Raw genomic sequence first — 13,253 nt, 5'->3', positions numbered from 1 at the left:
AACATGGGAAGATTGGTTATTTCTTTGACATATCTTCTTGTAGAGTAACTTAAGCATGTAATGGTTTTAAACTACTAATTAAATTGCGCACACACATTAACATAATAGGAATACAGTTACATAACCAAAGCAATTACCAGCCATCTCCAGTGAAACCAAGAAAACCAGTTAGGCACCCTAAGCATTTGTGAAAACTTATCAATGATATGATGGATATTGTCTAATTGAATTTGAATAGTTTGAGAAAAATCAGACAATTTAAAACAACACATTCCTGGGAACTGTTCACATCCCATATGTTCTTTTAACAGTAGATAGTCTGTAGTCTCAAGATTTTGGAGCCCTGCAACTTACACTTCTCCTAATTCTTGGTTGAGTTCCAACAGTATAGATGCAGTCAAATTTGTTATTTTACTGTATGCACAGGCCAGCTTAGATATCTCCCCCTTCATTCCAATGGCAATTCCAGGACCTAGTGGGATTAATGCAGCTACAACTGCAACAGCGCTAGGATCTTTGTTGAAGTTTTTTGATTATCATCTTCTGGAATAACTCTTCCAGAGGATGTTGATGTTGGAAGTTCTTCTTCATATCGTATCTTAATTCGTTTTCTGGGTGAATGATTCATCTTTTCATCACCAGTTCCTATCACAATGTTGGGACTTAGGCACCTCAATATACATTTAATTTTTAAGACATACCCAAGTACACTGAATCAAGTTAATCATAATCCTTGGCTTATGGCACACTGCCATGATTCACCCATACATGGACCTTTAAAAAAAATGTATTCTTTAGTAATATAAAATCCATGAACCCGCACCAAACCAATAACTAGAACCCTGAAATTATGTTTTCCTAGATGCTTCTCCAGTACCCCTTCCCTTTGCCACCCTGAACCTGTATGTATGCTCTAACAATATATTTAGTTTTACCTGCACTGCTTTTAAACTTTCTAAAAAGGGTACTATTTCAACAAATGGTGCTGGGATAACTGCATATCGCATGCACAAAAATGAATGTAGATACAAACCTTACACCGTTCACAAAAATGAACTCCAAATGAAAAATGAAAACAAAAAATCCAAAAAGCTCCAAATCTGCAGAACACTGCGATGGCAGTTCTAAGAGGGAGTACATAGCAAAACAAGAATACCTCAAGAAACAAGAACAATCACAAATAAACAGCCTAAACCCACAATTAAAGAAACTAGAAAAAGAACATTTGAAACCAAAAGTTAGTAGAAGGAGGAACATAATATCAGAGCAGAAATAAATAAAATAGAGAAGAATAAAACAACAGATAAATGCAATGAAACCAATAGCTGGGTCTCTGAGAAAATAAACAAAATAGATAAAACCCTAGCCAAGACTTATAAAGAAGAAAAGAGAGTACATGAATAAATAAACAGAAATGAAGAACAGTCACAACAGATACCACAGAAACTCAAATAATTATTAGAGAACAGTATGAAAAACTGTATGCCAATAAATTGGAAAACCTAGAAGAAATGGATATATTCCTAGAAAAATGAAACCTTCCAAGATTAACCCAGGACAAAACAGAATATCTGAACAGACCAATTACCAGCAATGAAATCAACCTGGTAATCAAAAAACTCCCAATACACAAAAGTACAGAACCAGGTGACTTCACAGCTGAATTGTACCAAACACTTAGAGAAGAGCTAATACCCATCCTTATTAAAGTATTCCAAAAAGTAGAACAGGAGGGAATACTGAACTCATTTTATGAGGCCAGCAACACTCTAATACCAAAACCAGACGAAGACACCACAAAAAAGGAAATTACAGACCAATGTCCCTGATGATCACAGATGCAAAAATCCTCAAAAAAATATTAGCAAACCGAATTAAAAAGCACATCAACAGGATCATCCATCACAACCAAGTGGGATTTATTCCAGGGATGCAAGGGTAGTACAATATTTGAAAATCCATCAATATCATACACCACATTAACAGAAAGGATAAAAACCACATGATCATCTCAACAGATGCTGAAAAAGCATTTGACAGAATTCAATATCCATTCATGATAAAAACTCTCAATAAAATGGGTATTGAGGGTATGTACCTCAACATAATAAAGGCCATATACAACAAACCCATGGCTAATATAATAGCAAATGGCAAAAAGCTGAAAGCTTTTCCTCTAAGATCAGGAACAAGACAAGGTTGCCCACTCTCCCCACTCTTCATAGTACTGGAGGTCCTAGCCACGGCAATAAGACAACACAAAGAGATAAAAGGCATCCAAATTGGTAAGGAAGAAGATAAACTGTCACTATTTGAAAATGACATGGTATTTAGACATAGAAAACCCTAAAGACTCCACCAAAAAACTATTAGAAGTAAAAACTGGTTTCAACAGAGTTGCAGGATACAAAATTAATACACAGAAGTCAGTTGCATTCCTGTATACTAAGAACAAACAAACAGAAAGAGAAATCAGGAAAACACTTCCATTTACAACTGGAGCAAAAATAATAAAATACCTAGGAATAAACCTAACCAGGGAGGTGAAAGACCTATACTCTGAAAACTACAAGACACTCATGAGGGAAATTAAAGAAGATACCAATAAAATGGAAATACATCTCCTGCTCATGGATAGGAAGAATTAGTATTGTTAAAATGGTCATCCTGCCCTAACAATTTACAGATTCAATTAAATTCCTATCAAAATACCAATAGCACTCTTCAATGGACTAGAACAAATAGTTCTAAAATTCATATGGAACCACAAAAGACCCTGAATAACCAAAGCAATCCTGGGAAAGAAGAACAAAGCAGGTGAGATTATGGTCCCCAACTTTAAGCTCTACTACAAAGCCACAGCAATCAAAACAATTCGGTACTGGCAAAAGAACAGACCCATAGGTCAATGGAAGAGAATAGAGTCCAGTATAAACCCACACATATATGGTCAACTAATATATGATAAAGGAGCCATGGATATACACTGGGGAAAAGACAGCCTCTTCAATAACTGGTGTTGGAAAAACTGGACAGCTACATGTAAGAGAATGAAACTGTATTATTGTCTAATTGCATTCACAAAAGTAAACTTTAAATGGATCAAAGCCCTGAATGTAAGTCACGAAACCATAAAACTCTTAAAAGAAAACAGGCAAAAATCTCTTGAGCAGAGGTATAAGCAATTTTTTTCCTGGACACATCTCCTTGGGTAAAGGAAACAAAACAAAAAATGAACAAATGGGACTACATCAAACTAAAAATCTTTGGTATGGTAAAGGACACCATCAGCAGAACAAAAAAGGTAACCTACAGTATGGGAGAATACATTCATGAATGATTTATCTGGTAAGGGGTTAACATCCAAAATAGATAAAGAACTCATACACCTCCACATCAAAAACAAATAACCTGATTAAAAAATGGACGGAAGACCTGAACAGATATTTCTCCAAAGAAGAAATACAAGTGGCCAAGAGGTGCATGAAAAGATGCTCCACATCGCTAGTCATCAGAGAAATGCAAATTAAAACCACAATGAGCTATCACCTCACACCAGTAAGGATGGCCACTATCCAAAAGACAAACAACAACAAATGTTGGCGAGGTTGTGGAGAAAGGGGAACCCTCCTACACTGCTGGTGGGAATGTAAACTAGTTCAACCATTGTGGAAAGCAGTATGGAGGTTCCTCAAAAACCTCAAAATAGATATACCATTTGACTCAGGAATTCCACTCCTAGGAATTTACCCTAAGAATGCAGCAGCCCAGTTTGAAAAAGACATATGCACCCCTATGTTTATCGCAGCACTATTTACAATAGCCAAGAAATGGAAGCAACCTAAGTGTCCATCAGTAGATGAATGGTTAAAGAAGAGGTGGTACATATACACAATGGAATATTATTCAGCCATAAGAAGAAAACAAATCCTACCATTTGCAACAACATGGATGGAGCTAGAGGGTATTATGCTCAGTGAAATAAGCCAGGTGGAGAAAGACAAGTATCAAATGATTTCACTCGTATGTGGAGTATAAGAATAAAGAAAAACTGAAGGAACAAAACAGCAGCAGACTCACAGAACCCAAGAATGGACTAACAGTTACCAAAGGGAAAGGGACTGTGGAGGATGGGTGGGGACGGAGGGAGAAGGGCAGGGGAAAAAGAAAGGGGGTATTACGATTAGCCTGTAACATTAGCATGTGGGGGTGGGCATGGGGAGGGCTGTGCAACACAGTGAAGACAAGTAGTAATTCTACAGATTCTTACTACGCTGATGGACAGTAACTGTAATGGGGTGTGTAGGGGGGACTTGGTGAAGGGGGCAGCCTAGTAAACATAATGTTCTTCATGTAATTGTAGATTAATGATAACAACAACAAAAAAAAACCACAGTATCACCTCATACCAGTTAGGATGGCTGCCATCCAAAAGACAAGAAATAACAAATGCTGGCAAGGATGTGGAGAAATGGGAACCCTCCTACACTGTTGGTGGGAAAGTAAACTGGTGCAACTGTTATGGAAAGCAATATGGAGGTTCTTCAAAAAACTAAAAATAGAAATGCCATTTGACTCAGTAATGCCACTACTAGGAATTTACCCAAAGAAAACAAAACCCCCGATTTGAAAAGACATATGCACCCCTATGTTTATCAACATACTATTTGCAATAGCCAAGGAATGGAAGCAACCTTAGTGTCCAGCAGTAGATGAATGGATATTACTCAGCCATAAAAGGAAAAGAAATTTGCATGGATACAACTAGAGGATATTATGCTCAGTGAAATAAGCCAGATGGAGAAAGACAAATACCATACGATTTCACTTATTTGTAGAATGTAAAAACAAAGCAAAACAGCAGTAGACTCAAAGACACTGAGAAGTGACTAGCAGTTACCATGGGGGAGGGCTTGGGATGGGTGAGTTGGAAAAGTTGGGGGGGATAAAGGGGCACAAAAATTCTCAAGCATAATATAAGTTGGTCATGGGGATAGTGGTACAGCATGGAGAATATAGTCAATGAATCTGTAACATCTTCCTATGTTGACAGGTGGGAACTGCACTAGTGTGAGGATTTAATAATAAGGGTAACTGTTGAACCACTGTGTTGTACATTTGAAACCAATGTAAAATTGTACATGAATGATAAAAAATGTATTTAAAAAAAAGAGATGCCCCCCCCCCCACCCTCCAAAAAAACAACTCCAAATGGATCACAGACAACAACACACCTTTCACCCTCTGGCTGAGGGGTCCATCAATTTTCCTGTTTTCTGCCATAATCTAGGCCAGAGGTCCAGATGGTCTTCATATCCCCCAGATCATACCAGGCCACAGCATTATGCTGACTGGATCTGATGAGAAAGAGGCAGCAAGTACCGGAGATGCTTACGTAACAGGACGAGCAGGAAATAACCCCCACAAACACTAAGTGAAGATGGATGGAGGTCCATCCCTTTCAAAATGAAAGATAAGTTGCTATCCTTTACACTAAAAAACCACTACCATAAAATTCAAACACAGAAACAAAACAAAAACATAAACCTTTCTGAATTCTAGAGGCCATCTGATGTGCTACCCCAGCCCATTTAACAATTAACCTGTAAGACTATGTGAGTTTTCACAGGGGGACAGAGGGGGAAACGGCTCTGCAGCCAACTTCAGGCTGCAGTGCAAGATGCTAGCAAATCAGATGATACTCAGAGAGGTTACAGCTAATAAATACACTGCATGAAGTCTCTGGCAAGCCTCAATTAAAGCATCACAGTGCAGACCTCCAGTGCTTTGGGACAAAGCTATGCCCTGTTAAGAGTTGACATACCTGACCAAGGGACATCAAGTGACCAGGTGAGCTGAGCTGCCCAGAATTAACTGGTTGTGATCTAACCCATCCAACCATAAGGTTGGGCACAAAAAGTGGTATTCATCAATAAATGGAAATATTATACAAAATATCAGGTTGAAGCAGGTTTGGGAGATACAGGCTGCACGAGCAGGTGGCTCAGATTTCTTTAACACGTAATACTGTAGCTGCCTCTCTTTTCACTCAATTCACACATACAGCCTGAAGACCAGTTAATGGAGGAGAAAAAAGATCTAGGCCTGGTTTCCAAATGTTTCTGGATAATATGCTAATACAAGCCAGAAGTAGACTGCTGCAATATTACAACCCCAATCAGGAGATAATGACGAAGGGAAATTCTTCCCAGGTACGTGAGGAGTAGAATTTTTAACAATATTAGTTGTCTCCACTTGAAGAAAGGGCCAAAAGTAGAATCTATTCAAAGACAGTAGTTAAAGATGTGGCTGGATGGTTAAAGACTTGGAAAGAAGATAATTGGGAATATGACAAAGTCTAGGGAAGAATGGACTAATGAATGGGCTTCTAAGACTGGACAGAAAGAGCAAACTTATTTTATCCTGCGTGAATTCTCACCAAACGGCTTAGTGCACAGGAGAATATCAATGAGATGGAGAAAATAATACATTCTGGATATGTCACCTCTTTCCCTTGCACACCGTACTTACTTAATGGACTTAGGTACAAAATGGCCATAAGGCAACAAAGAAAGCTTTGTATGGGCTCAACAACATGGACTTCCCTTAACCGCAGCTGACCTGGATACCTCCACTGCACAGCTTAACCTGTCAACCACGAAGTTGAAGTCATGTCCAAATATGGACTATCAACTACTTAGTAGCAGGTTTATTACATCAGCCTCTATTCATGGATAGATAAAGAGGCGTTTTGTTCTCACGGGGAGAGACATATTCCCCAAGAACAGCTTTATGGAATACCTATTCACCATTATGACATTCCACACATTCTCTGTTCAAGAAATTTTCATAGCAAAAGAAGTTCAGCAATGGGCTTACGCCCATGTCTTTCAATTACACCATGTATCTCCTACAGAGAATGGAAAAAAGAACATTTTCCAATGCATTTTATGAAGCCAGCATAATAACTTGGATACCAAAACCTGTCAAGACATTATTAAGAAAGGAAAATTTCCAAATAAATTGATTCATAGATTCAGTGTGAGATCAGTCAAAAACCCAAACAGGTTTTCTGTGTTTGGTAAGCTGATTCTAAATTGTATGTGGAAATGTAAAGAGCCAAATCTACCCATAAACAGTGGTGAAGAAAGGAAATGAAATGATAGGACTTTTCTACTAGATATCAAGACTTACTATAAAACTGTAGTAATTAAGAGCGATAATATGGGTGCAAGATTAGACAAATAGACCAACAAACAGAATAAGAGATTCCAGAAAGAAACCCATGCATATATGGGCAACTGATTGTTGCTAAGGTGGCAATGAAGAGCAGTGGTGTGTGGACAGTCTTTATAACACATGAGAATTGGTCAATTAAGATTTTTTTAAAATTGAAAACTACCCACTACCTCACACTCTACAAAAAAATTCAATTCCTAGTGAACTGTAGATGCCAATGTGCATAGTAAAACAATGAAAGTTTCAAGACAGTAACAAAAAATGTTAAAGAAGGTATCTTTAACAGGTACTACCATAACTGAAAAGAATGATAAATTAAACCTTCATTACAATTAAGAATGTCTGCTGTCAAAAGATGTGACAGAGTGAAACACAAACCACAAAGTTGGGGAAGGGCTACATACAGGACTTACAAAGGGCTCATCTTGTCTACAATCTCCATATCCAGATTATATAATTAATTCCTACGAATTAATAAGAAAAACGGTCAGAGACTTGAACAGGGACTTTACCAAAAAAGGATACTAAAAGTGCCAACAAACATTCAGGAGATTTCAGTACACCTCCACCAGAATGGCTAAAGTTAAAAACTGACAACATTAAGTGAGCATGTGGGGGAACAGGAACTTTCATATACCATTGGTGGGAATGTAAATTGATAAATGCACATAGGAAAATCGGCAGTACTCACTAAAGCTTCACATATGCACAACACTCCTAGGTATATATCCAACAAAAATATGTCCATATGTGCAGCCAAAAACATGTGCAAGAATGCTCAGACCAGCACTATATAAATAACCTTCATCTGAAAACAACCTAAGTGGATGAATTTCACGAACATAATGCTGAGCAAAAATATGTCAAGTAAAAAATATATATGATTCCCTCTGCGAGCTCAAAAACAGGCAAAACTAACCTATAGTAATGTCAGCAATAGTGTTTACCTCTAGAAGGAGGATTATAACCATGAATAGGGAGGAGGGCTTCTCTAGGGGGCTGGCAAAGTTCTCATTCTTCACCTGGATAATGTTATTTATACAAGTGTTCACACTGTGAAAATTTACAGAGCTTTTTTTTTATGTATGCACTTTTCTTGAGTACTGTGTTTCAATGTGGAACATTTTTGTGTCTATATCTTCATCCTAATAAGGCAAGACCTTTAACATTCTTGTGGTCCTTTGATCTCTATCATGCTGGTACTGTTTAAAATTCATTCTGGCTTATTATGGATATACTTCCTTTATCTTTCTCTACTTACACACTTTACCAACAAGGGTCTGACCACTCTTATCCCCTAGCTCTTGTAATATCTCTCGTGGGCTTGCTTTTTGTTGAGAACTTCCTCCGAAAATGTTTACGATGTGAATCTGAGTGGTAAATGTTAATGTTTTTACTAAGCCTTCACATTTGAATAACAATTTAAATAGATTTAAAATTCTAGGCCCAGTACTTTGATTTTCTTACAGCCAGTATTGCTCTTGAAAAATAGACAGATCAATCTGATTCTGGCCGCTTTAGACAATGATTTACTTCTACAATCTTTGAGATTTTCTCATTCTCTTTAGTATTATCTTTAATAGTCTGTTGTTCACCTTTCAGTCAGTGGCATCTCTCCGTTATCACCTTACTCTGGCTCATGAACTGAGTGGTAGTGTGCCCTGGGGAAGGCCTTTGGACCAGCCCTCTAGGTTACGCTGGGGATTCAAACAGAAGAAGAGAAGCCCTATGGTGCTCTGCCCAGCACTACAAAAACCACACTTAACTATTTCAGTATTATCTATCACTTACTCCTTCTGATCAGAGCTTCCCCTTCAGGCACCCCTGAGAGAAATAGCAATTTCCTAAGTGCTTCCTAGAGTGTAGGGCCTAGACGATAACCCTCAGTCCTCTGAGTCTGGAGGAGGGGTGAACAAATAATGGGCAAGCCCAGCCTTACCTGTTTTACCCAAATCTCCACCCCTCAAGGCTGTTGTGTCACCTGCAGCGGAGGTCTGGTTCATTTTACTAGCGCCTGCCCTGAGGAAGCAGCAAAGGCAGCCGGTTCTCTCTCATCAGTCCACTCACAGATATTCAGCAGGCCACACACCACCAAGAACCACTTCAAAATAACCGCGCCCCCCCCAAACGTCTCTTCCCTGGGAGATTTTTTTTTTCCTTTTTAATTATCTAAAACACAGTAAAGGAAACATTCTAATCAAAATGTAGCAGAACTTTACATGGTTTTATTTACACATTATTGGTATTGAAAACAAACTATACAAAACTGTTTTATACAGATAAAAAAAATCCTTGGCAAGGCAAAGCCATTTATGTGTACACACACACACACACACACACACACACACACACAGTATTTTACATTTTACATTACTGTAATTATACATATTTACAGGTACACTATTTAAAGTATTTTACAATTTACCAAAATGAGAGGCAATAAGAAAAGCAAGTAAAAATGGATGAAAGCAAACTAAATAATCAGTGTTTAAAATGCTACAAAAATATTTTTTAAAATCTAGAATAAAGAAAAAGTAATTTCTGTGAAATATCAAAACTAAGATTTCAATGCAACATCATTGCTGCTTTTATGTTAATGACAAGTTCTAACCTGTTTAAAAGTATTTGACCAATAACAGGCAAGCAAACCAGACGGATGACTAGAACAAGCTGAGCATGCTGACTTGAGATTAAACAGTCAGCAGGTATAAACAAATGGAGCTTATTATCTAGTAATGAAATATGCCGTAAAACTGCCCTCAACTTTCCCATTTAAAACATGAGGAAGTGCAAGCTTCTGAGGAGTATGCAGTATCAATGAAGACTCCAATTCAGCGACTTATCTGTAATGCAAGAGAATGCAAGTTATGATTCTCTTTTTCTGACATGATCACTTCATACAGTGTTATTCTTTTAAATTAGAGCTACTTAGATAATACCAGTGTTAAAGAAATAGCTTTTCAAAAAATCAGTTTGGTAACTTTGTTAACACTCTGACCTTGACAATAATTCAATGAAATAGTACTTGGAGAAAAAAAATCAGTTAAGAGAAAAGCTAAGAATGAAATAACGTAAGATTTGGGCTATCATGCAAGCAAATCATATCTCAAGTATCAAAACCATTTAGAGATCTTAGGTTTGTAATGGAACTTGGAAATTTCACACTAATAAGCTTTACTTCCAGATAAAGTTAATTCTTTCACAAATATATATTATCTTCACAAGAGAATGGAAGTCATATTTTATTTTACTTTATTTATTTATTTATTTTGGTATCATTATTCTACAATTACATGAAAGACATTATGTTTACTAGGCTCCCCCCTTCACCAAGTCCCCCCAACAAACCCCTTCAGTCACTGTCCATCTGCATAGTAAGATGCTGTAAAATCACTACTTGTCTTCTCTGTGCTGCACAGCCCTCCCCGTGCCCCCCACACTATACATGCTAATGGTAAGGCCCCCTTTCTTTTTCCCCGCCCTTATCCCTCCCTTCACACCCATCCTCCCCAGTCCATTTCCCTTTGGTAACTGTTAGTCCATTCTTGGGTTCTGTGATTCTGCTGCTGTTTTGTTCCTTCAGTTTTCCTTTGTTTTTATACTCCACATATGAGTGAAATCATTTGGTACTTGTCTTTCTCTGTAGAAGTCATATTTTAAAATAACATTTGGGTAAAACAAAAATCCCAGTTTAACTTCTTAAGGGAGGTTAAAATTTTAAAGCACAGTGAACATTTTAAAGCACCATGGATCTGAAAAATAATCAGACCGTTTTTGCCTTATACTATTTTTTAAAGGTTTTTTAGAAAAAAGCTTTTTCTTCAAATTCCCATTATTCAATCTGACATTCTAAATTATATAAATAGAATTTTAACTTCACAGTAAATAACTACATGTTTTCTGAAGATCTCATTAGCAAACTAGATGCTTTGAGAGAATACTGAAATTAACAGAATATCTAAGGAAAGTAATTTCCATTAGGTCTAGAAACAAATTTATAACTCAAAAATATTCAGAACCTTCACACAGACATCTATGTCCAATTAAGGGTTCTGTTCAGATTTAATTAAATTTGAACTTAACTTAAAATTGGGTGTTTTAAAATAGCAGTGACTCATAGACACTGAGAAGTGACTGGCAGTTACCATGAGTGAACGTTTGGGATAGGGTGGTGGGGAAGGTGAGGGGGGTAAAAGGGCACAAAAATTCTCAATCATAAAATAAATTGGTCATGGGGACAGTAGTACAGCATGGAGAATATAGCCAGTGATTCTGTAACATCCTTCTATGTTGACAGTAACTGCACTAGGGTAGGTGAGGATTTAATAAAGCGGGTAACTGCTGAACCACTGTGTTGTGTATTTGAAACCAATATAAAATTGTATATCAATGATACTTCAATAAAAAAATAAAATTAGGTGTTTTAGTGTTCAAATAATTATGACCACAAATCAGTTAGAAAATATCGATATGTTATATATGTTTACAATTTTCCTTAGGTGAAAGCCCAAAATATTTAAGCAACTGGTTCAGGTCTTACAGAAAAAAAACTGCCAACACATATTATTGCTTGAATAATCTTCTATTAAGAATAGCTTAAAGAAATTAAGAAAACATACCTGTGAACATTATTAATATTAAGCATTTAATACAGTAAATCATGTCTCTATTCAGGCGACAATGGTTTTCCTGTTTATGAATGTGTTTTGTACTTTAAATCACTTTATCACTATTAATTAAAATACAAAAAATACTAAATTACAATGACTACACAGACATCATTGCCTGTGAAACATGTTACTGAAGGATGTTCTGTTTTTTTGCCTATAAAAAAATTTCTTATTAATCATCAAATGTATTTCCCCTCACCTTAGACTAATAAACAATCAGAAGGCTGAGGAGATATGTAATATGGCATGTCAATTATTAAGAAAAAAGAAAGGAAAGGTTGAGGAGAGATGCCAGGCTGATCTGAACTCTGAGCACATCCCTGCGGATGAGGGGATCTTAGAAGCCTGCACTAGCAACTGTCCTCCAACCTGTGACTGAAGCAGAAACTCATCCAACTGTCTCTCACCTACTACTCCCATCTTTGATGACTAACAGGCTTGCGTAGTTACTGTGTCAAACATTTACTTTTACCAGTCTTCTGTAAGGTAAATAACCATTACCTACCTGCATTTTGACTTTTCAAAGAGCTTCATTAGCTGCTGGAATCTTTCTGAGACCTGAAAATTAAAAATGAGTGTTACTTATCTCAATAATATATTTTTTAATCTTTCATAAATATTTTCTCAAGACATCTAAAGAGAGAAAGTTACCCTCAATACTAAAGAGAGGAAGTAATGTTCGGAAAAATTAAATATCTTCATACTAAAGGTGACTGCTACTTTAAGTTTTCAATATTATATTTTCTTAAGCAAACATCACTACAAAATTACTGTGATCAAATAAGTAAATGCTGAAGACAATTTTTAAAAAATCACGATTGTTTCAAACTTCCTCCACGTTTTTAAGAGTCCTACAAAAAGAGTCACACTTTTTGTAAAGTTGGCTAATAAATACCTACATATTTTAAACATGTTAAAATTTCAATCTAAGGAGTAACACATATGAAACAAAACTACAGAGAAGTAAAAACCGGGTAGTTACCTGATCGGAATTTTTATTCAACTTGGCAGCTAAATAAGAAAATGTTTTCAATGATGGCCCTTTTTTCTGACACTCCAGTAAAATTTCCCGGTCATCATTTCTGAAGGAGGAAAAATGTTACTTAACTTTTGCAGATTAGAGCAAAAAGGTAAGAAAAATTCCACTGCCTTAATGTCCACCAATAGGAGGTGACATTTTTATTAAAACCCATAGAAAAAGAAAAGGTGTATATATTTGACAAAGGTTATCGCCAAGAAATAAGATTATGGATGATTTTAATCTTTGAGCTCAAATGTATTCCCAAATTTTCTAAAACAAATGTACCATTTTTCTAAAACAAAATTAAAATTTTTCTTTTAATT

At 36.5% G+C, this 13,253-nt stretch overlaps 1 protein-coding gene across 3 annotated transcripts in view; it reads right to left on the bottom strand.

The window, feature by feature from the left end:
• Positions 1-8,956: 8,956 nt before the first annotated feature.
• Positions 8,957-13,253, bottom strand: part of CASP8AP2 (caspase 8 associated protein 2) — a 61,362-nt gene continuing 57,065 nt past the window's right edge. The window contains exons 8-10 of one of the 3 annotated variants that reach the window (XM_057489418.1): positions 12,892-12,991; positions 12,415-12,467; positions 8,957-10,082 (exon numbers count right to left, since the gene is read on the bottom strand). In XM_057489418.1, the coding sequence (XP_057345401.1) occupies positions 10,079-10,082; positions 12,415-12,467; positions 12,892-12,991 (157 nt within the window). In that variant the 3' untranslated portion in view covers positions 8,957-10,078. Of the gene's footprint in view, positions 10,083-12,410; positions 12,468-12,891; positions 12,992-13,253 lie in introns of those variants that run through there. The other 2 variants (XM_057489416.1, XM_057489417.1) reach the window with 2 other exon arrangements.

The sequence above is a fragment of the Manis pentadactyla genome, chromosome 12, assembly GCF_030020395.1.
Source record: "Manis pentadactyla isolate mManPen7 chromosome 12, mManPen7.hap1, whole genome shotgun sequence".
Lineage (NCBI taxonomy): Eukaryota > Metazoa > Chordata > Mammalia > Pholidota > Manidae > Manis > Manis pentadactyla.
Note: the sequence above shows the minus strand (reverse complement) of the source record. Positions and strands in the feature narration are given on the sequence as shown.